Here is a 27,418-nt window from a genome sequence, read left to right as displayed (position 1 = left end):
TTTTCCCATTTCCCTTTTTAGTAATTTAATAAATGTATTTGTTTTGTTACATCTCTGTGCGAGTGGGGAAATATTTACCAAGACAAATAAATTGGAGGCCCAAATTTATTAGATTGAGGCTTGAATCAGTAGACAAAACACAAAAATGGTAATCACTGAACATTTGGACTCAGCCCTTAGTGCAACAGAACAGTTATACTAGCAAACAGCTATTTGGAAATATCACTGAAAATGCCCCTGCATAACTGGTCTCTAACTTTGTGGTCATCAAACCACATTTGAGTAGCTTGAGGACAACTTTGCGTGAAAACCAAAAGGAAGTGTTGCATGTCTTTCTTGCTCTCTGCCTTAAATAGTTTGGGAACTTATGCTACTCTTTAGGTCCTACCAACAGCAAAATCTGTTTATTTTTAAATAAAAACAATCCTAAATTCAACATTGAGAAAATGAGAGCAAAATATGTCCTGACGGTGAGTTTGCTAACACTTTCCTGCTTGACACTTGAGCCCCGATTTTAGCCATGAGGGAATGAAGTTACAGGATGAATCCGACTCTATATTTAGGAAGAACAACTGTAAGCTATGACAGGAATTCTCTTTTACACTTGGCTTCTAAACTCAGCACTGCTCCAGCCCTAGAAGTGTTCTTGGTAGTTAGTACACAGGCACAAAGAGCTTCATCAATTCCAGCCACCTCTACAGGATTCCAGGGAAGGTCTCATCTGATCGAAGAAGGTGCATCACTCAGCATCGAAAGGAGGTGTTTGCATCTACTCTCCTGACAGGTTGGAGTGTTTCTTATATAAATAACCAGGTACATAATAAAAGCTAATATGGGGAGGGGGTGCTGTTTGAAAAAGTGAAAGGTTGACTTGGGAAAACACTTTCATATATTGCTAGGAGATGAATGAATGAACTGCCTTTTCTGTAAAGTTTAATCTCTGTAAACCAGATCAGTATGCTTACACAGGCTGCTATTACAAGTGCTTTATACTCCACTGGAAATTTAAGACAGTAAGAATGTTGATGCCACTTAGAATTATCTTAAGAATATCCCCTGTGTATATGCCAACATGGCCCCTATGGAAATGTGCTTCATACAGTTAGAAAAAAGGCACGTTTTCCTCCACCATTTCTTTATTGTTGTCTGCTTGAAATATTTTAATTTACCCGATGTTTGTTGATGCTGTTGCAAGTACCAGCAAAGTTATAACAGTTATAAGATCACTATATGAGATCATAAGGATTTCATAAGAATTGTCATAAGGCAAGTACCGGTAGTTACAATGAACTTGATGGGGTGCATCTGCATGGCGAGCAGTAAAGTTTCAGCATGGACTTTTCTTCTGCTTTCAGTACAGTACATGTTGGGCTCCCAGCGGTGTAATTTCTATCTAGGTCTTCAACACAGCAGAGCTTTCTGTTTATAACACTTGTGCCAGTTTCATGCATACAGCAAGGAGTCAAAGGATGACATTCCTAGCTCCTCTTCAAATGGATCTAGGGTAGTGTTATGAAAGACGTAAATTATGGAAGTGCCTCAGGTAGATCAGCTCCTTTAAAGCAAACCGAAGAGCTTGGACGGTGCAAACAGCTGCGTGTCCTTTGGCACCCTCTCTCAGGACTTATTTTTAGATCAGGCAGAGAAGATCACCACTTCTTTGAGTTTTATTCCTTCCTATCCCTTGCGCCTGTTCAGGAATCATAGGGACATTCGCACAATGAAGTCAAGTGCTAAATAGTTCCAAAAAGAAACAACTGTGGCATTGCTTTCAACATGTGGTAGACTGATGCCATAAAAGGTAAGTTGTGAACTAAATGTTTGAATGCCTGAAAGATTTAGTAGTATCCAGGTTTTCAGCTAAAAATTGTATTTAAATATTGGATGTTTTAACACCAGTTAGCCGAATACTTAGGAAAGCATTGAGGAGCATAATTAGTTGAGTTTGATCACTCCCATTTTGTTGCATGGAAGTTAGGATAGAGGTAGATGAGGAAGACTGGAGGCATTGCTCCTTGGTCCACAGTTGCCCTCAGGCTCTGTGTCACAAGGACTTGCAGGAAGGGAGTTATGCTTGCTGCTACTGTAGCCATACTGGGCCATGTTTCTTCCAGAGAGTTAGAGAAGAAAAAGAAACTATCCTGTGCCAGATCGTCTGGATTTATGGGGTCCATGAAGTAGTGCAAGCCTCAGTAAGGTGCAGAGGGAGATACTTCAGTTCCTTTCTACAACAACTCCCTCTGTGCCCTATAATTTCTTGTACTGACAGCACAATCCTATACATCAGGGGCAAGGAAACCATGACCCCCCCCTCCCAGCTGCTGCTGGACTGCAACTCCCATCATGTCTATCAGCAGCGCTGGATGGATCTGGTGGAAGTAGACCAGCAGTCAGTGGAGGACACCAGATTCTCCTGTGTTAATGTCCCTGCTGCAGTACACCTCACGGACAGCTGTGGAGCTGACTCCCAGGTAAATGTGTTCCGTATATAGAATTGTAGCCTTCATGGCTCCAAAGGGTGCCTGGAAGGTCTTGTGCAGGAACTACTTTTTCTTTCCTGGTATTTCTGTATGGATGTTAGTGTAGGAGGAAGACAGCACCCACCCCTGCTCCCCTTGGTGGGTATTCTGGTGAAATATTGCATATCTGGCTGGGTTCCAGAAGTCCTTGTACAACATGAGGAATATCCGTGCAACATGACAGCACTATCAGCTTGTAGGGTTGAGCTTTTTTTTTTTAGGAAGACCCACAAATTATTGAGCTTCTTTAAAACAAACCCCAGAGTTGTTGAACTTGTGACAGCATTGGCTCTTGTACATGTGTAGTCAAATATAAAGTTGCTGCAGCCTACTGTTATATTTTGATTCCTGAATGTCTAATAGCCTGCAGTTGTACCAAAGGGGAAGGGGGAAGAGAGAGCGTAGCCCAATAAGGTTGTCTATTTTTACTCTTCAGCATTCTGTTGTCCTGATTTCTCTGGCAATAATGAGGTCAGCAGAAACGAGCAGGGAAGAAAGATTGTCTCTGCCAGAAGTTCTCCACAAATCCATGAGGCACCTCTATAGGGGCTTTGCTCTGCCCTCACATTATTTTTGTTACTTTATTTTCACCCCAAAGTTAATATTCCGTTTAAGAGCTTTACAAGCTTAAAGAACTGCTCCTGGGAAGCCACATGTAGGCAGTGCCATGTTTAGACAGAGAGGACAAACTGCAGTTTTAAATAGTCATTCATCTTTCCTCTCTCAACAACCCATATTAACAGGCCTTCAAGTAGTTTGTTTATCACTTTCAGGCTGCAGTTGCCTTTTACTTTTGAGAAGATGCATTACCTTCGGTTTAAAGTTAAAGGAATTTATAATGCCTTTGCAAGTTTTATATGGGGCAAATTAATTTTTTATCAACAAAAGCCAGGTTTTCAATATAAGCAATTCCTGACTGTGTAACTTGAAGCGAACATATTAATAAGTAGCTCTCCCATGAATATGTGCCGTTTGATGGAAAAGCTAACTTCTCATTTACTATTGTGATGGGAAAGCGATCTTGCTCTTTCTGCCCATGAAAAATTAACAAGGGAAGCTCAGGTGTTCTCACTCCTTTGCAGCATTCTATGGTTGTATCTAAGTAACTCTGAAACTAAGCCCGAAAGACAATCTGGACTGATGAATGAATACCTATCAAGAAGAAACATGGGCTAAATTGTAGTTTATCAAGCCATTGTTGCTCATGAAAAAGTTTTCTTTTATTAGTAATCATACTTATTTTGCTTTCAGGGCTAAATCTCTTCCTTTAAAATGTCAAAACAGCCAGCTTCGAATGTTAGAAGCATTCAGGTAAGAGATAATATTTTATGTTACTAGTAGTAAATAAGAAGTATTTTGATTGAAAACAAAACATCCGTTTGTTTGACGCTTCAGCGCTAACTAGGAATTATTTAAAACTTGCTTATCATGCAAGTAAATGCATTTTGATCCCATATTTTCCATGGTTTTACATATTCCATTATCAGCTTAATTATCTTATCTAGTTTTCCCGTGTGCTGTGCCAAGCACACACACACACACACACACACACACACACACACACACACACAAAAACAACCTATAGCATTTTCCACGAAGCATGTTGAAGAAGCTGGAGGGGTTTTTTGTACATCATCTAAAATCATTTGACTGCACAAACATCACATATATGCCTATGTTTGTGTGTTGCTTACTTCTAATTGTCCAGCAAAATTCACTTTCCATTACTGGCATCTTTTAAGCTAAGCCAAGATTATTTAAAAGAAAGAAAGAAAAGAATTTGACAGGTATAAAAAGCTGAAGTTCTCTTCATACAGTACTTACAAGTAAACATGTTTAGAACTGCAAAGCACTGAATGCTGTATGGAAGTAAGTTAACCAATCTACATAAACAAGCAAATCCAAAGTATTAGAACTTGTGCCAGTTTAGATTCAATGGCATCGGTTTAGATTCACAGACATCTGTTTTCACCATCCGTCTCCCAATACTAATATTTAGTGTGTGTGTGTGTGTGTGTGTGTGTGTGTGTGTGGAGAGAGAGTCTCTTGGACAACCATATTCTCAGTATGCCTTCATTTGCTTACACTGGGTTGCATCTGGAGTATCCATTATGCTCCTAATAGGCCTATGTCCAAATACAGGAAGGGCCCAAGGTCCAGCAGAGGCTCTCACTGGAGGAAGGAAAGGAAGGTGACTTTTGCCAATTGCCTCTTTCCCTTGCAGACTTGCGCCACCTCCCACACTGCATCAAGCCAATGCTCTCAAGCTGAACAACCCTTTTAAGTGTTCACAGTTGTAGTCAATGAGATGTACTCAATATATTAACATGCTATCATGAATACAAAGGTGTGGGTAAATACCTTGTATTGTTTTATCAAATAATATTAGCTTCTAGCGTTTGCAGAACTGCTATGGCTCTATTTGGATGATCATATATTGGCGCATTTAACCAAGATATGCACAAGCCTTTCATCGGCACACATAGCCTTATCCCTCCTCAGTTATTTAACCTGAAAGTCTCCAGTTAACTACAGTTTCTTGTTTGATTCTGGATTGTTCCAAACCGCACAACCATAGTTTTCCAGTTCAGATGGATTAATGGAAGACCAGTGTTTGATGGCTACATGTCACAAGGGGAGGGAGATCAGCTGCATATAAAGCCCAGATATAACCACCCAAATTAGGCCAATAGTTGAGTTCAGGATAGTTGTAATGGAAAATCATGGTTTCTACTTACTATAGTTGAGAGCACATACCATAGTTTGAAGTTCCAGCCCTACAATTGGCAGTCCATGGTTTAAAGCAGAATGTCTGCATTTGTTTCTTAGGACTGTGAGGGAATTCCACAGATCCATGCTCAAAATCTATTTTTCCTCCATTGTCTGGTTGATGTTAAAAAAACAAAAACATTTTTATTGTTTTTTAAACAAATACAAATTTAATATATAATATACTGTAATATCCATTAAACACTTATCCAGCAGTATGGCTAATGGTATTTGTTTTATCAATTTTCTCTGACTTTTATAATTCTATTTTACACTGACTGTGTATATTAGCTGTACAAGGTTTGCACATCCACATGTGGAATAGTGAAAGATTTTTCTCTTCACAACCTTCTGAATTACAGCCTATGGATATTGGTATCCAGCAGTACTATCAGAGGCTTGAAATTACTATAGCTTTTTATTGGTTTTGAAGACAGGAAATATTTGTTTCCTGGTAGTAAATAGATTTATATAGTATTAATTTTCTATCACAATGAGTTTTTAATGGTGGCTAGGCAAACAAAAACGGTATATATTGTGAAGATTTAAATGGGCAGGATGATTGCTTCTCTCTTGAAAGCAAGCAGAAAAATGTCTACCAATCTCTGGGGGAAATAACTTTTATTTATAGATTGCAGTACACAAACATCAGTCAACAAAACAAAGGGAGCCTTTTCATTTTAATACACGAAGTCGAAAGCAATTATGCAGTAGAGCGTTACATTTATTTTAGCATTTTCAAATTGTTTCATCTGCACTGCATTCTATAAGCACAGGGAATCTACATTTTGATAAATGACAAGGCATTATTATGTAGTTTTAAATAAGCTCTAATAAACAATTCACTTAAATGCATTGAAACAAACAGTTTAAGTCCATTAAACATGGAGTTTAACTCAGTATTGTGAACTTAATGTAGTTTACAGCCTCCCTTACTTTCCATTAAAGGGAATTATCCACTAAGGATTCCCCATTAACCTTCTAGAGAAATGTGAGTTTATTTTACCACAATTATGCATAGAAAAAATATTTTCTTTCAAGCCATGAGCCTTGAAAGCAAAATTGTATATTATACAAAGTGTGTGTGTGTGTGTGTGTGTGTGTGTGTGTGTGTGTGTGTGTGTATCACAGATCTCTTTAACTTTACAGCTAAATAGACAGTGCAACCCTATACATGTCTAGCCAGAGGTAAGTCCCACTGAGTTCAATGCATTCCTATGCGCCAAGGATTGCTGACACAGCTAAGGAAGGGGTGCTGTGTCCACATGCCTGCCAGAGTTTGTGTGAGAAGTGGCTACACACGTGACGGGCATCAGTGCTATTTTTCTAGAAAAAGGTGTCGGAACTCACCATGAATGCCGCCCTTCTTCTCTTATAAAGCTAATGGCGCCCACCTGCAAGGTGGCAGAACTGACTACTTGCAAATTCCGGCTGAAAAAAATGCCCTGACTGGCACGCACCTATTCCTCCACCACTCCCAGACACTTGGCCAAGAGTGAATGTGGCAAACAAGAAATTAGCACTAAAGTCTTTTATAGGAGCAAGGCCCATTGAACACAAAAGGTTCCACTTCTTTGAAGAGCTATTCAGTCCAAGTCCAGTTTAAATATAAAGAACCATAAGAAGGAAAAGCAGGGGCTCCAAGCTGCCCATCAGCAGTTGGCACCTGAACAGCAGACTGCTATGGTGATATGTATTGTACTAAAGGTAAAGGTAAAGGTACCCCTGCCCGTACGGGCCAGTCTTGACAGACTCTGGGGTTGTGCGCCCATCTCACTTAAGAGGCCAGGGGCCAGCGCTGTCCGGAGACACTTCCGGGTCACGTGGCCAGCGTGACATCGCTGCTCTGGCGAGCCAGAGCCGCACACGGAAACGCCGTTTACCTTCCCGCTGGTAAGCGGTCCCTATTTATCTACTTGCACCCGGAGGTGCTTTCGAACTGCTAGGTTGGCAGGCGCTGGGACCGAGCAGCGGGAGCGCACCCCGCCGCAGGGATTCGAACCGCCGACCTTTTGATCGGCAAGTCCTAGGCGCTGAGGCTTTAACCCACAGCGCCACCTGCGTCCCAATGTATTGTACTACAGATATATAAATTTGCATTTATACCTGTAAAATCAGCACAGGCAAATGCCATGCAAATTGGTGCCCTCTTCTGTCTGCTTTTGGGTGATGCATTCCATCTTTTTTGGTAACACATAAGTGGCCACCCTAAACTGAGTTGCTTCCACGTGAAACCTGGGGTTCGGTCCAGTTGCGCTTCCACATGAATGAGGCCCAGTTGCAAGCCTTCTATTAGACCTATACCGCCCAGAGGACACTAACTGGAGCTTGCTAACAAAAGTGGACTTGCCCCCAGAAGGCTGCCTGAAAACAAAGAAATACAAGCACATATTTTAATAGATGAGTTGGAAAATAGAGTACAGCAGGATGGCGGTGCCATTTCACTGCTTGATGTGAAATGGGAATTCTGCCCTGCTGCTGCCACCTCTGGCACTTAGTTTTGGCAACATCTTGCTGGAAATCAGTGTGATCTCACCCGAAATCTGCGTCAATGCCAGTGGTGGAGGCAGCAGGGCAGGGAGTGGGTCCACGGGGGTACCATCTTGGAGGCTTCTGCTACCTGAAGCAGTGGCCTCGCCCTGCCTAATGGCTGCACCAGTAATTCATTCTCTTACTGCTATTAGAAGTACCATGTATGGAGACCATTTCAGTGGAATTTACAGCTGTATACAGTGGTACCTCGGGTTAAGAACTTAATTTGTTCTGGAGGTCTGTTCTTAACCTGAAACTGTTCTTAACCTGAAGCACCACTTTAGCTAATGGGGCCTCCTGCTGTCACTGTGCTGCCGCTGCACGATTTCTGTTCTCATCCTGAAGCAAAGTTCTTAACCCGAGGTAATATTTCTGGGTTAGCGGAGTCTGTAACCTGAAGCGTCTGTAACCTGAAGCGTATGTAACCCAAGGTACCACTGTATTCCTGTTCCTGCTGCCTCAGAGGCTGCTGTGTCTGTGGAGATGGGGGCACCTCTGGTTCTGGTGGTGTGCCCCCCTCCCCTGGCTCCCCTGAACTGTCAGCTGCCCCTGCAACATCCTCTGATGTCCTTAGCAGGTGCAGCTTGACTCAGCACAGTGGCAATGTGATGGGGGAAAGTACCTTCTGAGTTTCTGCATGTCATGCAGCTTGTAAACACAAAGCCTATGGTGGAATGATAGCATCCAGCAGCCAGAAACCTTAATGGCTACTTCGACAGTCACAGCTGAACTTGGATGGACAGCAAACCCACCTTCAGGGAAAATCAGAATTTGCAAAGAACGTTACCAAAATAATGAAGGGGCAAAAGACACCACAGGGGACAAATAGCAGGCTGACGTGCGTATCTCTGGACTGATATGTACAGCAGTTCTTCAGGAAGAGCAGATCTTACCATTTTGTACTATGCAAAAAACTGTCCTTGTAAGCCTGCCACATCAAGTAGGGAGCTAGGAGGGCCTGCTGAGGGCCTGAAGGACCCTGCCCTTGCCTCTTTCTACCTGGCTTGGGGCAGGGCCTGACAGGCTTCACAAGGACTGCAGCTGCTTTTAAATTGTTTTTAATTTATACCTGTGTTGTTTTAAATGAGACCATCTTGGCTGTGAACCCTGGAAGACCTGCACCCTGCCTCGCTGGCCCTTTCCCATCTGGTCTGGGAGAGTGGAGTGCTGACTGACTCCAGCTACAAAAGCTGAAGCTGTTGAACAGATTCTTGGACTGGAGTATTGGTTACGGGGGGGGGGGGAGGTTGAGAGAGCTGTTGTTGATATTATTGTTGTATCTTTAGTTTTAGATCTTATGATTTACATGGAAATTGTTTCCATTTGGTTGTGTACTTTTTGATGTGTTTTATTTATTGCTTATGACTTCTGTTATGTTTGTAATTATGTAAATCTTGTCACGTTGTAAGCCGCCTGGAGCACCGTTTTAACTACGGAAAGGCAGCATACGAATAAAATGATGCTGCCGATGATATCCTGATGCTATACTGATATGAACTCTAACTTCCAGGCTAATATCAACATCCCAATGGGAGCCCTTTTACCTGGAGCAGGTCAGCCACCAAAAAGAAAAGAATTTACTGAAGCTGATGAGGTAAGAGCAATATATGTCTTCATCTGCTAGCCTAGTTCATTTCTCGTTATTTTAAGAAGGCTTATAATGATCAGTCAGTATAAATCAGTTCTATTCAAGTACAATTAGTTAATACACACAATGGTTGGTGGTATTTTGGGGATCAGTGTATGGGTGCAACATAAATCTGGTTCCAAACTAAGGGTGGATATTGTGTTCCAAATGCAAGAAACAGAGACCCTGAGCAATCTGGAAACACCACTATAGTTAGATGGGTGTTGCATGATTGCATTTCCTAATGTTTGGCTTCTAAAAGTAACCGCAAGGAGTCCTACTTTGCAACAGGGCCACAGTGCATATGGGAGGCATGTCTAACTCCCCCATCCCGGATGAACCCTATACAAATATCTCCACAACTCCCACCATTCGGATAGTGGCTAGTAGCAGCTGATTACAGCTCAAGACTTTTCACCATTCATTGTATTGGGATGGTGTTAGTACTAGTATAGTAGTAATAGTATAATGGGGAGAGGAAGGGAGTAGGAAAAAAGGGCCTAGATCCTAAGTTTAGATATCGAATGGAGCCTTATGAATTTCCAAAAATGGGTTATGTAATTTGAGTACTTGGAGTATACATGTGGGTTTCAGTGGGCTGAAATGTAGGCAGATATTTGGATATAGCTGGAAAATGAGTGAAAGGGCAAGAAGCAAGGAAACTGTGTAGGAGGTGTGAACATTTCAGATGAGAACACAGTCTGTTCATCTACAGATCTGCTAGCATGCAGTAATTTACCACAACCAGACAGCTAATTGACTCTATCAACCTGAAGCCAAATTCAATTTCAGATGCATGGGACTTACTGAAAGAAAATTTGAGATATGCAGCTATGCGTCATGAACTTCTGAAATTAAATAATAGTTTTATAAGGAACTTCTGGACTAGAAACTTTGCAGACTGTGGCACAGCCATCACACAGTCCATGGCTCTACTTTTCCAGCTGCAAAACAGAACCATATTTCAGTGAACAATTTTAAGCAGCTGCTTTGGTCTTAACTCACCAATTTGAGATCTACATAGTTAAAAGGGGGACGTACATTTTAAAATAAAAATAAATAGGTCACCTACATGTTATAATGCAGAATTATGTTGCCCATGCAGTTAGTTGTTTCCCTCAATCCAATCCTATGAAAACTTCGTATTGCAGGAGCAAAATTATTCCTCTTAAATCTGAAAAGATGCAAGGAGACAGGTTATTTTAGAACAGATATTGCTATGATTACTGTGATCTATTTGCAGCATCAGCTATGCTTAATTTTAGGTTCCATAAATGTGCCAGTAGCCCCAACACAAATTTATATTTCATATCATTTGAAGAAATAAATAATTATCTGGAGAGGCCCATTTTCAAAATGTTATGCAATTAGAGCATATTTTAAATGGTTTTAAAATATTCACCACTCAGTTTGCCTCTGTTCATTCCTGTGAGATGCTGTATGGATAAAGACCCGCTAGTAACAATGAAAGGGGTATCTGCACAAAATATTATAAAGCTTGTGATAAATAATCCTTCCTATCCCACAACTAAGAGAAGAGGGCCTTGAGTGTTCTTTTTCCAAACTTGTTTGTGGTCCTTTAAAAGTGCAATAAAGAAGCCAAGTCACAGAGCCACCTCAGAAGCTTGCCTTCTTGCTTCTCCAGTGGCAGTAGCAGGGGAGAGTGGGTGCCATGCCATGAGATTCTGCCGCCTGAGGCAGCTGCCTCAGTCTGACTCATAGGCAGGCAAGCAGGCTCTGGAGGAGAAGCATAGCATGCTACATGAATAGGTGCCTAAACACTGAATGACCAGAAGCAATCAGTCAATGCCAGAGATTTAAAGTTCCACAGTGTTTCTATAGCTTCTCAAAAGTGATGTGGTTACCAGGTTAGGTAGATCATCTGGGAGATGTGGCAGAGCTATCCTTGCAGTCTTCAGCAGGCTGTCAGATCTAGTATCTTCTGTGCACTTTAGTAGATCTGTCACATAATGGCTTAGTTCGCACGTAATGCCAAGGCAAATCATGGCTTGGCGCAGATGCAGGGCTTTTTTTCAGTTCCAGCGCCTCTCAAGTGGGCGCTGTTGCCATGATAAAAGAACAAGGGAGGTGTTCATGGTGAGTTCCGGCCCTTCTTTAGAAAAACAGCACTGTGCAGATGCATGAACATGTGGGTTATTGGAGAAGAGACCACACCCACTGCACTCCCCCCTCAGTCCTTATGCTGCAGCATTACCCAGGGCTAAAGCTGGGAGGTTTAAAAAAATATAATTTGTTGGTGTTATGTACTGAAGTTCTCTCCCTGGGCCAGCAGTGGGATACTGTAGATAGTTTTCACTCAGGTCCATATATGCAAATAAGGAATTGAAAGTGATATTCAGTGATTGGATAGTTACAGAAAGTTGTTACTGTTGCTTTGTAGTTGAGCTCTATATAAGCAGGTGGCTGAACCCTTCAGTTCAGTTCTGTTCTGGCCTGTGAATAAACAAGAGCTGTTTGAAGAATCGCTGTGTCATCTGATATGTTCACCCACAACTTAACAGTTGGCTTATAGTATGTGTGTGTATAACCATGGTTTAGCTTAGCATGGAGCGGATTTGCCTCAACCAGGGCTCCCAGTTTGTTTCATTCCAGAAAAACTTTGAGCTGTAAGCCAAGAACAATCTTGGTTTGGCTTAGCAGTGCTTAGCAGTGCATGTGAACTGGGTCATTGTGAAAATGGAAACATCCCCCAGTGTATTAGTTTGAAGTAGCTGGGTTTTTTTGTCTGCAGAGCCTTCCAGCTTCTTCAGAAGAGGAAAAGAAAAAGGTGCTCCCAGGAGCCAAGAAATTACCTGGCCCAGCTGTAAACCTGTCAGAGATCCAGAATGTAAAGAGTGAGCTGAAATTTGTCCCAAGAGCTGAACAGTAGTAACAGGAATGAAAAGGTATGTCCAGGGGTCCCTTAACTTATCTTTTTTTACCTAAACTACAATGAAATATAGGGAACTTTGCTTTGGTTACAATTATCAGTATGGTGAGATGGAGTTGAGAACCTTGCATAAAAAGAAATGTCATCTTGTGGCAACTACCCTTGATTGAAATATGCTTAAGAATCAGAGAAATTATTCCAAACTACAGTACTGCATTTATCCTGTGAGTACTCCTTTTGGAGTCAGGTCACTGTAATGCTTTCCCAAAGTGCCCTCTTAATTCTGACCAAAAAAATATCCCTTGAATAGACCATTTCTCCCATTTTGCAAATCAAGGAACCCAAGCCAAGAAATAAAGCTACTGGTGTCATTTTTATTGCTCTGTAAACCAAAGGCAAATTTTGGAAATCCAATCCTAATGCAGTAGCAGGTCACTTCTAAAATATTCAGAAGCTAATTTCTATACGACCTCAATTTGTTCATAAAAACGCACAGGCTATAGTACACTCAATTAGCACTGTGATTATTCTTCTGTTATTCAAATTATAATACATGAAGAGAGGCAAAATGTAGGTTGAACAATTATGCTTTCACTTTAAAATTAGAAACAATAGGCTTTGATCAACCAAAAATAAGTTGTTAATTGGTGCAAAAACAGATAATGTCTTGTTTCCATATAGTCTGGATATGAAGTACAGCTTTTAAAAACCCATCTCAGGAAGAAGAGGAGCACACTTACAGAATAACGGGGCTGTCACATAGAGGCATCTACAATGTGCAGGATGGTGGCTCCACCTTCATGTTGTATAAAAGCACTAGAGACAAAAAACATACACTACAAATAAATGGCTGTTTGCCTAAATAGACAAATGCCGATAGCTCTGTCCCTACCCTTCCCCTCTTTTCTGTCTCGTAGAATACAGCCCATACTCCAGTCCAGGCAAACAGCCATAGCATAAAGACTGAAACTTTATTACCCAGAATATCACCGTGAGATAGTACCCAATGTACCCATTCAAAATTGGGTAGCCTGGGTAAAGCATTAAAAAATGCCCCCCCCCCCTTCTCATTTGTAACAGGGGAGGATAAAAACCTTTAGCTTCAGCTCATTGAACCAGCTTGGATTTGCTTGTTACGGTTTCTGCCTTACCTTTTCTTATTTTGGTCAATGGCCCGTTCTTTGTGTTTGTGGGAGGGAAGTTATTGGTTTGTCTTTTTTTTCTTGTTTTATTATGTCTTTTGTGTTCTCATCTTGCATTTTATTCTGTGAATCACCCTGTGATCTTCAGATGAAGGGCGGTATACAGATTTAATAAATAACACAGCTGAGGTTCCTACCACTGTTGCTTCTCACATGGAGGGGTTCATTTAAGGTGCCTTGTAGATGACAAGCCAGAGCTTAGATTCACAGCTCCTGTAAGGTTACCTCAGGATCATGCACCATGGATGTGAAGCCCCTATTGCTACAATTAAAGGATCAATCTTTTCTTGGCTTTGTTTTGGGGGGAAACTTGACGGGGAGGAAAGCACAATGTACAGGATGTAATGTAAAGGAGAACATAATTAGAGACTGCTAGCTGAGAATATTATACAGAACAGCTAATTCTCTGTACATGGGCATTGTGCGATCTGTTTGAACCACAAAAATTGTGCTCAAGGTATTATGGCAACAGGCACTACCAAGAAAAGGTAATAATAAATAATGCAAATAATTAACCTTACAAATTGCATACACTTTCCAGCACAGAGAGTCTCCCAAATACCTTCATGAAAGACAAGGGCTAATTGTTCCTAAGGACGTGGAGTACACCTCTTCCCCTATTAATGCCTTAGGTTTGATAGAGCTGCATAAATTGTAGCCAATTAAGCTGACAAAGTGATCTCGAATATCACAGCTCCAACCCGGTAATCAAGCTAATTTATTTCTCACACACTTTTGTCTTCCATCACTCCCTTTTGTAATTTTTCCTCATGTCACTTGATAGGAGGCTACCTAATTATGGTGTTCACAGTCCTGTGCTCAAGAGCAGGCTAAGTTATTACTTCAGTATAGTGCTTTTAAAATCTTTATATTTTGAGTATGTTTTCACTTCAGCTTTTTTTGCTGGAGTGATTGCCTTTCATGCGTTGTGTAATTGTAAGCCCTCTGTTGTTGCCCATGAGACCACAAAACTCCCCTGAGGGTCTGAAAGACTTCACCTCCCATAGCCTGGGCTGTTGCCATAGGCCTGGACATGTTGATCTACACTTCAGCCACCATATATATATATATATATAACAAGAAGCCGAAAACAAGAACAAGAAGCCGAAAGCACCAGCCTGAAGATGACGAGTGAGACCTCGTCGAAACGTCGCCTAGACACCCCAACTTTTACACGGGAAGACACCCGAGGACACCAAAACCTGCATTCCTGTACCCGTGAAAATCTACGAAAGCATATATATATATATATATATATATATATATATATATATATGCAAGGCCTTGTTTTTCATCCCAGAGTTAGATCTGCTGATCTATATATCATCTGTTGTCCAACCATTTACCCACTAGAACATTCACATTTTTACAGCAGTGTGTTCAACATCATGGTTGTTGTTGTTATTATCATCACAATTTATTTCCCGCCTTTCACCCTAAGGGTACCAGGGTAGGTTATAACTATTAAAGCACAACATTAATATTAAAAGCAGAGATTTTTTCAGCTGGAACTCAGTTCCAGCACCTCTCAGGTGGGCGCCATTCTAAGAGAATGAGGGTGAGTTCCGGCAGCTCTTTTTCTAGAAAAATAGCACAGATATTACACCATATTTTTTTATTTAAAAAAACACAGTTTAAAATGACTTCTTTAGCACTGCAAAGTCAATTGGACTTATTCCAGTAAATCAGGGACAGGCAACTTCCATCTTAGTCTGTCAGGGGGGTGATCCCAGCTGATGGGTGGAGAAGAATGGTTTTGCCATGCTGGGTGCTGTTTTGTCAGAAAGCAGGACTGAACCCTGATGAGTAGAGAGTTTAATCCTGCTTGGTGCTGCTTCAGCAGCACCTTCCCCTGCAAGGAATGCTCTGGAGAAGCAGACACCTGCAAGGAGCAGGATTAAACCATCTGCTCACCAGCTAGTGAGCAGAGAGTTCATCCAGCTGAATGCTGCTTCGCCAGAGCATTGCCTACAGAAAAACAAACAAACCCAAAATAGAGCTGTTAGGGCGTATCCCCTAGCAGTATTGAAATCAGAATGCCAGTGCAGGTTAATGCAGCTACTTACACATCACCAAGACATTTAATCCCCATGGCAACCCTGTGAGGTAGGTTAGGCCGAGAGGCAGTGACTGGCTCAAGGTCACCCTTCAAAGTGGGGATTTGAACCTTGTTCTCATCTACAGTGGTACCTCAGGTTAAGTACTTAATTCGTTCTGGAGGTCCGTTCTTAACCTGAAACTGTTCTTAACCTGAAGCACCACTTTCGCTAATGGGGCCTCCTGCTGCTGCCGCACCACCGGAGCACGATTTCTGTTCTCATCCCGAAGGAAAGTTCTTAACCTGAGGTACTATATCTGGGTTAGCAGAGTCTATAACCTGAAGCGTATGTAACCCGAGGTACCACTGTATTCTGGTCCAGCACCATAGTCGCTAGGTAAAAAGGTAAAAGGTAAAGGACCCCTGGACGGGTAAATCCAGTCAAAGGCGACTATGGAGTTGCGGCGCTCATCTCACTTCAGGCCGAGGGAGCCGGTGTTTGTCCACAGACAGCTTTCTGGATCATATAGCTAGCATGACTAAACTGCTTTTGGTGCAACGGAACACCATGATGGAAACCAGAGTGCACAGAAACACAGTTTACGTTCCCACCACAGCAGTACCTATTTATCTACTTGCACTGGTGTGCTTTCGAACTGCTAGGTTGGCAGGAGCTGCGACAGAGCAATGGGAGCTCACCCCGTCATGGGGGTTCAAACCACTGACCTTCTGATCAGCAAGCCCAAGAGGCTCTGTGGTATAGACCACAGTGCCACCTGCGTCCACCACACTGGCAACAGTATGCCTTTGCCAGTCGTCATTGTCAGACACTGATGGCTAAATCTGAAGTTAAGAATTCAGGCTTGGAAAGAGTTGAACTCCTAATTTCTTTCGTGCAGGGTGGGGAGGGAATGTTAACCTTTCTTTGGCTTTGAAAAGGCCCGTTTATTCCCCCAGTAATATGTAAAAGCAGGCCTGCAGCTTTGAGTTGTGTTTGTTCTTTATGCCATTTGCTGCCGAGGAGGAAGCTTTGTTCCAAATTGCTATTACGCCAAGCTCGGCCATATGAAACTGTTCATATAGCACAAACAATAATAATGTAAGTGCACTTAGGAGGAAAAGCTCTTGCTTCTTCTTCGGACAAACAGACCAGGGAGAGAGTGGCTTGCCTACATCTGCACTTTGTAATAGCTGCAACCCTGGCTCCAAAAGTGCTCAGTGAGAATGAGCTTTCTCCCCCCCCACCCCGCCCCATACAAACATAAAAGGGTGAAAGCAGCAACCCCAACAGCAATGGAACTCCCGCTTGTCAGGGGAAAGGAATATATAGGAACTGACATGATTTCAGCCCTCATGGGCAAGAGGTTGTTCCTTCAGAATCAAAGGAAATACTACCCACGTGGATGCAAGTATAAGCAATGGAATGAGTGGCTTGGATTCTGAGAACCAGGAGTGGAAGCTTGTGGAAGGGGACTTCCTTGTAGTCCCTTCTTTCCACTGCAACCCTGAGAAACCTCTTCATTATTATTATTATTTTAATAATAAATTATTTTTTATTTATACCCCACCCTTCCCAGTTCAGAAACCCAGGCTCAGGGTGGCCAACAACCAATTTAAAATACTTAATTGTAATACAACATAAAAGCAGCATAAAATACAGAATAAAAACATGAATAACAATAAAATTCAAAGTTCAAAAATCAATTTGAGGGAAATCCATCCAATAAACATTAGATAGTCACCAGGGCTAGCTGGCTAAATTAGACCTACTTGGGCCAGCGAGGAGGCTAGGGGAGAATTAGCTGTGGGGTCCCAAAGCAGGTAATCTTCATAAAAAGGGGGGAGGGGGAAGAGAAGGGAAATAAAAGATCAGGCTGAAATCAAATTAAAGGCCAGGCAGAATAGCTCTGTCTTACAGGCCCGGCGGAAGGAGGTTAAATCCTGCAGGGCCCTAGTCTCATGGGACAGTGCATTCCACCAGGTCGGAGCCATCACTGAAAAGGCCCTGGCCCTGGTGGAGGATAGTCTGACTTCCTTAGGGCCCGGGACCTCTAAACTATGGTTATTCATGGACCGTAAGGTCCTCTGCGGGGCATACCAGGAGAGGCAGTCCTGAAAATACGAGGGTCCTAAACATGGGCACCCAACACTCTTCAGAGAGTTGGGTGCCCATGTAGTGTGGGGTGGGGTGGGGTGGGGTTGCAGTGGGAAGAAATCCTAGAGAGCTGCTGAGGTTGATAGAGCAAAGGAACTGACTTGGCATCAGTCAGATTCTTATGTTCTTCTGAAGACTGCACATGTATTAATTTCATGCTAGTATTGCATCTATAATAGCTGGAGAAGCTGTCCTGATGCATTGTATGGGTCAAAATCACGAATCATCACATGGGCTATTTCAGCTGAGTCATATTTACTGAGAGCCTTGCATTTTTCAAAACATGTATCCAAATCAGACACCTAGTCCCAGAAATGGTATCCTTTCATACTGTGTAGCTGCTGGTGCACACACATTTAGACCCTTTTATATTCATTGAAGGGACGCGGGTGGCGCTGTGGGTTAAACCACAGAGCCTAGGACTTGCTGATCAGAAGATTGGCGGTTCGAATCCCCGTGACAGGGTGAGCTCCCGTTGCTCGGTCCCAGCTCCTGCCAACCTAGCAGTTTGAAAGCACGTCAAAGTGCAAGTAGATAAATAGGAAGGTAAACAGCGTTTCCGTGCACTGCTCTGGTTTGCCAGAAACGGCTTTGTCATGCTGGCCACATGACCTGGAAGCTGTACGCTGGCTCCCTCGGCCAATAAAGCGAGATGAGCGCTGCAACCTCAGAGTCGGTCACGACTGGACCTAATGGTCAGGGGTCCCTTTACCATTTATATTCATTGAAAGCATACCTGCAGTATGAATTCCTCATGGAATAGCCTCTGTTCCAAAGAGTTTGAGCTTGAGCTAGTGACTAGGATACACTGGAAGCATCGTTGTGTTTTCTTTCCTTGACCCAGGGTGCTTCCACACTATCTGATTGTCAGGTGGGATTGAGTCACATACCGGCAAATTCAGGTTGCACAGTTATAGTTGGTTTTGAGTGGAATAACATAACATCCCTGCAAATGTGTGGAATAACATAACATCCCTGCAAACAGATCAGAATAAATTCTCATTTAAATAGCCAACTTCATCTAATTTCCCTGCAAACAAATCAGGACTAATGATCAGTATACCTACCCTGGAAATGTTTCTTTAAGGACAGCTGAATTCAGCAGTAGAAGCTGCTCTGATCTGCAGGACCTGTTGGTTCCTCAAGGAGGCACTCAAGATCTAATTATTAAATATAGTATAAAAAGCTTCCTTGCGGTTGGTTTTACTGAGCTATGCGTGACCAGAACCTTTAGATGTCACTTTCGTTTGGACCTTTTTATTCAAAGTTTGTTGTTTTTAGTTCTATTTAGCCACGGCAGCCTTAATGCATCTCTCTTCATCTCTGCCTCCTTCTAGGAACCTCATTTGGAGAAATGAATCTAGTCATTTTCTCATTTAATTATCAAAGCTATGGAAACTGTTCAGCTCTGTTCATAATTTGGCCTTCTGGGTTTCCCTGACAACGAGAAACATATTTCCTTCCTGCCCCCCTTTCCTTTTTACTAATAATGTAAATTCACAATATGTTCTTATCTCTTATTCAACAGCAGGAGAGTAACATTGCTTTTCTTGGCTATTTCTTGTTCTGAGAATAGTTTGGGATTTGGGGCAGATACAAAAAACAAAACAAAAACCATAGTATCTAAGTTAAAGAACCCTTCTCGTTGAATAGCACCATTCTGTCAATTGCTGAAAGCTGAAGGTGCCTCATCAGAAAGTTGCTCCTTTGCAGCTGAACTGTGATGGATCACAGCTCTGCCCTTCGTGTATGGAGGCCTTATTCAAGTATAAACATAATTGTTTATCCTAATATTAAATTGCAATGGTGCAAAGGAATAGTATCTGTCTATAGCTCACCCTTAGGATTTTTTTAATCCTTCGCAGCATGTGAATGGAATACAATTTTCTCTCATTAAAAAAAAAAATCCAGATAGTTTATTTACCACAATTAAATAAAGGCATAAAATTGGATTTTTTAAAAATCACTTTGTGGACTCTCACAGGGGACTTGAAAATACTTTCTGGAGCTTGCCTGATCCTCCCTGTTTAATACTCTCTGTAATTTTTGCACCTTCTGATATTGCAACTCTTATTCGACAGCCAAAGATGGAGGCACCCTGAGGTCAATCCATCATTAAATAAAACTTCCAGTAAAACATAATCACCTGCCAGTAACCCAAGAGCTGCCATGTCCAGTGTTTGTTTGATATTACATATAACATAATCAGCACTGGAAGACTAGTCAATTGGAGGCTCATGTCATAATACATACACTTTACTTCATTCTGAAGTGACATCGGTTAGAGCTGACATATTTACCAGCACTTCTCAGAGAGTAATTGGCACCGTGAATTTGAAGTCACTGAATTGTTTATCTCTCACTGATAACCTACAAGCCAGCACAATTCTATGTGTGTTTACTCATTCAATGGGTCTTTCTCCCAGAAAACTGGGCAGTGTTAGTAACATTCAAACCATTTCTGAGTTCCTGTTTTCTGGGATGCTGGAAGTGTTAGTGTGTGTGTGTGTGTGTGTGTGTGTGTGTGTGTGTGTGTGTGTGTGTGTGTCAGTGTCAGCATTGAGCTACATCCTTTCATTGGTTCCTCGAAAGTGTCCCCATTTTATACAGCCTGTAAGAGCTGGGCTGTACATTATGGTCACCCTTGAAATTATCACCGCTGTAACAAATTTTCAGTGCACACAGCTAAAACATTTAGCATCATTCTCAATATGAAGTGGGGACATGACATAACATAGCGAGTTTACTCACATCTTCCACTGACCACCAATGTTAGTATCAATAGGGAAGATTATCTTCCTTACCAATGAGCTAAATCTCTCTCTCTCTCTCTCTCTCTCTCTCTCTCTCTCTCTCTCTCTCTCTCTCTCTCTCTCTCACACACACACACACACACACACACACACACTCTCAAAGTGGTCTCTCAGTTTCATCTGTTACGGCGACATCTTTACACAGGCAGTATTTGAAGAGCATCTCCATCTCTACAATTCTATGAATCTATGATAGCTTTAAAGGACCAAGATTTGCACCAAGATTTAGGATTAGTTGGAAATTAATATGTAGAATCTGTCCAGTTACACCATGGCCCAAAACAGTAGCATTTGCATGAACAAAACTATGTCCAGTTAGATCAACAATGTAAATGGAAAATGGCCTTGAAGGTTTAATTGATGTCACTATCAAAGTAACTGTTACCAAAGTCTGCAGTAGGTGGATTTCCTTCTGCATGGGGTTGGAATAGATTACTTTGAGGTCTCTTCCCAACCCTATGGTTCCAAGAGAGAATAAGAGCTGAAGCTGAAAAAGAGGACTTTCACACCACATTTTGCAATTTATTCTCTCCCCTCTCTCCTCTTTTTCCTCTTTTTCTTTTTTACTGCCATGTAGGGCAGTTTTGCTGCAGCAACAGGAGAGGGAAATGCCTTTGCCTTTTCGGCATTGGTCTACATACTTCTGTTACTTAGCAACAGCAGGGACCAAAAAGAAAGCCAAAGGATTCATAATTGCAAGTGCTTGCTGGAGGCTGAGAAAATGGAGCAAGCCTGACACTCTTCATGTTGCATTTCTGCCAGCTGGAGACCAGAGTGTCCATACTTACACAGCCTCGTTAAAAGTTGCCTATAGAATTAGACGTTTAAAAACTACTGATGGCTGTTGATCAATCAGGAAAGACTGAGCCTCATCCTGCCAAATGTTCATTTCTCTATTTTTCCCCTTGTAAGCACTTAACTGTGGCTTTAAAAATACACCTATCAAGTATCGCTGCAGAACTTTTGATTTGCAGCAGTGCCTCTCGTTTTCTCATTCTGACTGTGGTTGCTGACGGTATTAATTTACTCAGGAAGGTGGTCTCACCTGGTGCCGCTGGCTGAAAAGAATTTCACTTCACCTTCCCACAAAGGAAAACATTCCTTGCCAGCTAAACAGCTGTGGTTGCAGAGTTGTGCATAGGTCCTGTTGAAATCAAAGTGTATATGGAAAGGAATGGTGGTAAGAATGCAAGCTCACATTAGATGGATTCTGAGTGGAGTCCAGGAAGCTCCTTTCTAGGGATTGGGCCTGAAAGAGATACACAGTTTGATGGACTTTTTTCTGCTCTCGTTCATAATGCAAACATTTGGCACCAGTTCTATCTGCAGCCTACAAAGCTTCATGAACTTTTGTGTTTCACTTATATATTTGCTTTGTTCATTTCTCTTCTCCAAAAGCTTTGTTTGTCTGCTTTAGTGTTCTAAGAACGAAATATTTCTCAGTGTCTAAAGAAAGTCATTCCTTCCACATTTCTTCTGTTAAACCTATCTCTCCCCCCCCCCCTTCACTGACATGGTCCAAATAACAGATTCATTTGGAAGTTAATGCCATGCACTATGCAAACAAGTGCATGCATCTTGCCCATAACCCACAGGGTAAGATTCAGAGGGGTTTTTAACAGTATAATTCAGCAATGCCTCATCACTTTGCCTTTCTCCAAACAGTATAAAGGGCAACATGTCTGCAAATAATGGGGCATGTATGCTAACTGGGACAGTGGTGAGTAATGTGTCTATAAATGGGTTCAGCCGAGGAGTAAACATCACATGGTCTCTGGCTTAGATTCTTGTTGAGTGGGAAACATTTCATGCATCTTTGGGCATACAGCACACAATTGCTTGTTCTCCGCTGGAAATATTTAAAGAACCTTAGCCTAATCCCAGTCATGTAATTGCATGTAAAGGCTGTGAGTGAGGTCGCAAGGACAAAGCGCTTGAAAGTGGCATACTAAGCACTGCTAATACAACGTCCGCCATCTCCCTTTGCGTGTATGAATCTTAAGTCAGTGTTTAATTACATGACAGACACAGCCAGCCAAGACATCTAGCCTGGAAGTAATCTACCCCTTTGCTTGAGATTCCCAGCACTGATGATTTCATTATATCTGGCTTCTCAAATGAGGTGCAGCAGATGGAAGTTTCAAATCTGCATTATTTTTTTAAAGAGAACATTAAACTCCAATGTATATGCTTTTCTTTTAAGAAAAGCAGATTTCAGCAATAACTGGAGAATACTGCCCTGTTATTGTTTTTAAATTGCCACTGACAAATTAATATACAGTATTTGAGCTCAGTTGGTTAGAGCATGGTTCAATCCCCATATGGCTCGAACAGCTGCATATCCCTGCATTGCAGAGGGTTGGACTAGATGCTCTTCAGGGTCCCTCCCAACCCTATAATTCCGTGATCTCTATGTTTCAGAAGAGTCATACTTCCTTAAAAGGATATGGCATTGTGTATTTCTGGGGGAACATTGCCAGGACCACATGCTGCATTGGCTGCATGTGGTAGTTCTCTGCATGGAACTGGCTTGCACAGCCAAACTGAGCAGTATTTACCCTGAGCAAGAGTTAAACCCTGCAGCATTGGCTGTGTGCACCAGTTTCTTCCATGGAGCCAGCGCCCACAGCCAACACATAATCGAACCCTCAGCTGATGTCACCCACCCATCGAAGTGATGTCATCTGATTGACAGGTGAGTGGGGTTTTGAGGACATGGCCTCATGGGCAAATTAGGAACCCTCCAGCAGACAGTGGAAATGACTCAAATATTGCTGGGGGTAAGGCTGCTGCCTTGACATGGGACGCTAACAAGACACAAGGCATAGCAACCAAGCAAAGATAATAAATACAGTATGATAAAACATATGTAATATATAAAACATACATACACATGTGGCATATATCTCAGGCTATGAGGCTAGAGTCACAGACTTTCCTGTATGCCTTTTCTGGTTCAGTTTTGAGGTTCTGGATTGATATAATTACAGCATACCACCCAACAATACTCTGATACTGTAATGGAAAAATTAGAAAAGCTTTCGTTATGTCAAAGTGTATTTTGGGGCATCACTTTGCTGGTATGCTGTTATGTATTAATGAAATAATAAAAGGAAGCCCTCAGATACATGGTTATTATAGATAATCTAACTGAATCTGAAGTTCCGGATATTTATCAAGATGATATCAAGACAGCACTATTTGATGCTGCCATTTGTTAATTGTGATGGTGATGGAGATACAAAGTCTCATACCTAGAACTTAACTAGTAGAAATGTAAAAGTGGCCCACTTTCTCTTCCAAAGGGAAGAGAATATAGATAGTTCTACATTTACTTAGTATAGAAATAATTCAGCATAATGATCTGCTTTCTAGATTAAGATTCTTTGACCAATAGACTGCAACCTATTTGCACTTCAATCCTATTCATACTTAACTGGGAGTACAGTATTATCTTGGGTTACGAATGCTGCGGGTTGTGCATTTTCGGGTTGCGGACCACGCTGAACCCAGAAGTACCGGAACGGGTTACTTCTGGGTTTTGGCACTCGTGCATGCACAGAAACACAAAACGAGGCCATGCGCAGAAGCGCTGAATCGCATCACGTGCAGACACGGCGTTGCGGGTTGCGAACGCGCCTCCCGCACAGATCACATTCACAGCCTGAGGTATGACTGTAATTACCATTGAACTCAATAGGATGAGTAGATCGTGATAGGTTTGCACCCTTAAGCCTATTAAACAACACAAGATGCTTATTAATAGATGCACCCTATGCTGTTTATATTTTATATATAGCACACACTACACACTGTGCTGGCAACTTTTTGCATTAATTGTTATCAAAATAGTTTACTGGCTCTTTGGGGCACATGATGTTCTTAACAGTAAGACTACAGTATTGAGCTAATAGGCACTGTGCACTTAAAACTGAGGACAAGCTCTTGCCGGTTTCAGTGTCATTTCATCCACCCACAGTTGCAAAGCTCACTCCTTAGGAGAGGAACAGCGAAGGAACATTTCCAAACGAAACTGCAGGGAGAATTTGTGTAGGCAGAGTGTAATTACTCAGATTGGAATGCAAGTACACTTGTGTACTCAGAATATCTCGAGCAAAACTTTAGAAGTTTCATATGTTCTTTTGCCTTCCTTATCAACAGCAGCTTTCAGCCACAAGATTTCTATTTTTTTTTAGAGTAGATGTTCTTAGGTGTTTTAATTGGTTTGTTGTTTGTGCATGTGTCATCCTGGGCTCCTTTTGAGAGGAAGCGAAGGATATAAATTGAAAATCACAATCATATTAAAAAAAGCATGATCAAGGCCAGCCCTACCATTGGGGAGAGTGAGCCAGTTGCCTCAATTGACGGGTCTGGTTGGCGAGGAGTGGCAATAAAATTTTGGGGGACAGTGCTGTGTCACATGAGCTCATCTAGGGCCCCTAAGCTAAACTCTGGTGTATTGTAGGATTTTGTCTCTCCACCATTTTTGTAATAAGATCCATCTGTCATGGAATGGGTGAGTGCCAGATTTTCCTTGCACCCTCAGGTAGCAAACATTGTATCAGACTAGGACCACAGAGACCCAGGTTCAATTTGCGATGCAGCCGTGAAGTTAGTTTTGATGATCTTGGGCCAGCTTACCTTTGTCATCTTAACCTACCTCTCAAGATGTTATGAGGATTAATAGGGGTGGGGTGAGAAAACTATGTCCCCCCACCCTCGAACTCTTTGGAGCATAGTTAGGACAAAAATAATCACTGAAGTTAGTATGTCTGATCCACCAAAGATACATACATTCAGACATCTGGGAATGTGCCAGAAACAGCTCCCAATCCCTGAATGTTCTGAGCAGACATTTTCAGAACTTCCTTTGCATTTCTTGCTAATTGGGCCAATGAGACCTATAGCCCAATCAGAAACAGGCTACTTTAAATTCATATTGGGAGTTCTGTAAATTGTGACCCAATGCATTCTCCAACCTTGTATCATGATCCTCTGGGAATTCCACAAGCTGTCCCAGGCAATCAGCATAAAAGGAGGCTTATCAAGTCCCTGAAGGATCACCCTATGTGTGGGGTGGATTACATTTAATTTTGTGGATCACAGGTTGCACAGAGCTGGAATACAGCAAATTTTCTCCAGCCGTTGAGTGCAGTTGGATGGTCCCAACAGATGGTCCCAACAAGGATATAAAATGTTGTCAAAAGTTAGTGAAAGAGATGCATAAATCAGAAGAAATGTTGGGTTGACAAATAATTTTTCCTTTGGATGTATGGTGCAAGTTGATAATGCATAAGGGAGAGCAGAGATTTTTATAGGACTTGTTAGTATACGCCCCTGCTTTTCCTGATACACTGGATCATTATATTGTGAACAATTTGTTATTGCAATGTCCCTTCTCACTTTTCTCTTTTCACATTCATAGTATAAATTTGATAAAATATTCACGAAAATCCACTCTGGGTCCAATCCACCTGTGCACAAACAGCAGCTAAAACTGATTTTCTAACAGGTTTCAGATACTATCTGAGAAGAGGGGGAAATATCTGAAAGAAGAAGAGTGTGGATAAGCCGGGGACAGGGTACTTAGAGACAGTATGCCTTTGGGTACGAGTTTATGGACACCACAGGAGACAGATGTTGCACTTTGGTCCTGTTTCTAGTCTTCACATAGGCATCTGGTTGGCCACTATGAAAACAGAATGCTGGACCAGATGGGCCACGGGCCTAATCCAGCAAAGCTCTCATTATGGTCTCATGGTCCAGCTCCCCACCCATGTCTCCCTTTGATGCAAAAATGAGACACAGCTTTAAAAATGAACAGGACTGGCATGTGAATAAACATATCTGCCTCCCCCGCTACCCCACCACCCACCATGTCTAGCTAAGTCCACACAATATCATAGCAAACAATCCAATGAAAGCTTAAAGCAAAATGACTCAGTGGGGTTTTGGTCTACAAGTCTCATTGGCCCCAATCTGGGGATGGGCAAGCACAATAAATGTGACTAGTAACACACTAAGAAACAAAAAAACACTATGTGCATTTCTCATCCATATTGAGAAATGGGTGGGTATGGTCTTGTGGGACTGTACTAACATACAAGTGTGTTGGTTGGGTTACCCATCTTTAATTGCATCCTCTTTCAGTACAAGACTAATATGTAGATTTTCTTCCCCTACATAGCAGGAGCTTGTGAAGGTTTTATATGACTCATGATGTTTGTCTCTATGAATAAGAATATATTGCCCTTTAGAATTCCCATGTATTTCCTCCAAAAATGCAAATGAATCTCATTTGGATTTTATTTTGCAGGTCTGCCAAGACGCATATGGAGAAGCTAAATGGATTGTAATGAAGAAAGTTCACTGCAATAGTTTATATATTTATATGATGATTGTGAGCATCCTATATACAAGAAATGTCAGAGGAATATTTGCACATTTATGGACTTTCTTGTTATTGGTTTTGATTACCGTAAAGCATATGGATTATATTAGCCGCACCAAAGCATATGTGTACATATACATGAAGTGAATTTGATCATACAATTAGAGATAAATGTAGTATTATTTTGAGAGTAGAATTGAAATAAAACATTTTTTCAGAAAACAAGCATTCATTTTACTCACTTTTCCGAATATGCTCAAAAGAGCATGGTAATAAATATCATAGATATGCCGAGTATATGCATATAAAGGTTAACATTCCATATACAATGTGTGTGCTACAGAAGCAGCTCTTTTTGGTCCTATAAATGCCAATAGGAAAGCTAAATACACAGTTAAATTTTCTCATGGAAACCAGTGGCCCTTAAATATTGCTAACTTGATTGTGCCCAGTAAACATTTTATATTCCTTAACACCTAAAA

General features: G+C 41.7%; 3 protein-coding genes across 13 annotated transcripts in view; 1 reads left to right on the top strand and 2 right to left on the bottom strand.

Moving 5' to 3' along the window:
- MBTPS2 (membrane bound transcription factor peptidase, site 2) overlaps positions 1 to 5,410 on the bottom strand; it is a 33,631-nt gene extending 28,221 nt beyond the window's left edge. Inside the window, exon 1 of one of the 2 annotated variants that reach the window (XM_083734464.1) lies at positions 5,277 to 5,410. In XM_083734464.1, the coding sequence (XP_083590590.1) occupies positions 5,277 to 5,375 (99 nt within the window). In that variant the 5' untranslated portion in view covers positions 5,376 to 5,410. The remainder of the gene's footprint in view (positions 1 to 5,276) is intronic. The other variant, XM_083734468.1, reaches the window with a different exon arrangement.
- On the top strand, positions 589 to 27,418 carry SMPX (small muscle protein X-linked). 3 transcript variants are annotated; one of them, XM_083734648.1, is made up of 5 exons: positions 589 to 784; positions 3,771 to 3,830; positions 9,331 to 9,414; positions 12,200 to 12,353; positions 26,862 to 27,418. In XM_083734648.1, exons 2-4 carry the CDS (start codon positions 3,792 to 3,794, stop codon positions 12,335 to 12,337), a joined length of 261 nt encoding a protein of 86 aa, XP_083590774.1. In that variant the 5' UTR covers positions 589 to 784; positions 3,771 to 3,791; the 3' UTR covers positions 12,338 to 12,353; positions 26,862 to 27,418. The 3 variants fall into 3 exon arrangements, with proteins under 3 accessions (XP_083590774.1, XP_083590775.1, XP_083590776.1); XM_083734649.1 differs by having other exon boundaries at positions 606 to 813; XM_083734650.1 differs by lacking the exon at positions 589 to 784 and adding an exon at positions 1,445 to 1,801.
- The window catches only part of LOC310842497 (uncharacterized protein), a 34,811-nt gene continuing 14,765 nt past the window's right edge, over positions 7,373 to 27,418 (bottom strand). For 3 of the 8 annotated variants that reach the window (XM_083734596.1, XM_083734597.1, XM_083734598.1), the window contains 2 exons: positions 10,520 to 10,621; positions 7,373 to 7,652 (listed from right to left, as the gene is read on the bottom strand). In XM_083734596.1, the coding sequence (XP_083590722.1) occupies positions 7,403 to 7,652; positions 10,520 to 10,621 (352 nt within the window). In that variant the 3' untranslated portion in view covers positions 7,373 to 7,402. Of the gene's footprint in view, positions 8,012 to 8,255; positions 8,573 to 10,519; positions 10,622 to 12,691; positions 13,154 to 24,157; positions 24,281 to 25,218; positions 26,775 to 27,418 lie in introns of those variants that run through there. The other 5 variants (XR_014563111.1, XR_014563112.1, XM_083734601.1 and 2 more) reach the window with 4 other exon arrangements.

The sequence above is a fragment of the Podarcis gaigeae genome, assembly GCF_964106915.1.
Source record: "Podarcis gaigeae genome assembly, chromosome: 4".
Lineage (NCBI taxonomy): Eukaryota > Metazoa > Chordata > Lepidosauria > Squamata > Lacertidae > Podarcis > Podarcis gaigeae.
The sequence above is the reverse complement of the archived record's forward strand: the minus strand, read 5'-3'. Positions and strand labels throughout refer to the sequence as shown.

Bases quoted from the DNA above. Each gene is read 5' to 3' on its own strand.
- SMPX (XM_083734648.1), top strand. From the start codon at position 3,792: ATGTCAAAACAGCCAGCTTCGAATGTTAGAAGCATTCAG. The intron at 3,831-9,330 runs GTAAGAGATAAT...TCTAACTTCCAG, and splicing joins CGAATGTTAGAAGCATTCAG to GCTAATATCAACATCCCAAT. The intron at 9,415-12,199 runs GTAAGAGCAATA...TTTTGTCTGCAG, and splicing joins AATTTACTGAAGCTGATGAG to AGCCTTCCAGCTTCTTCAGA.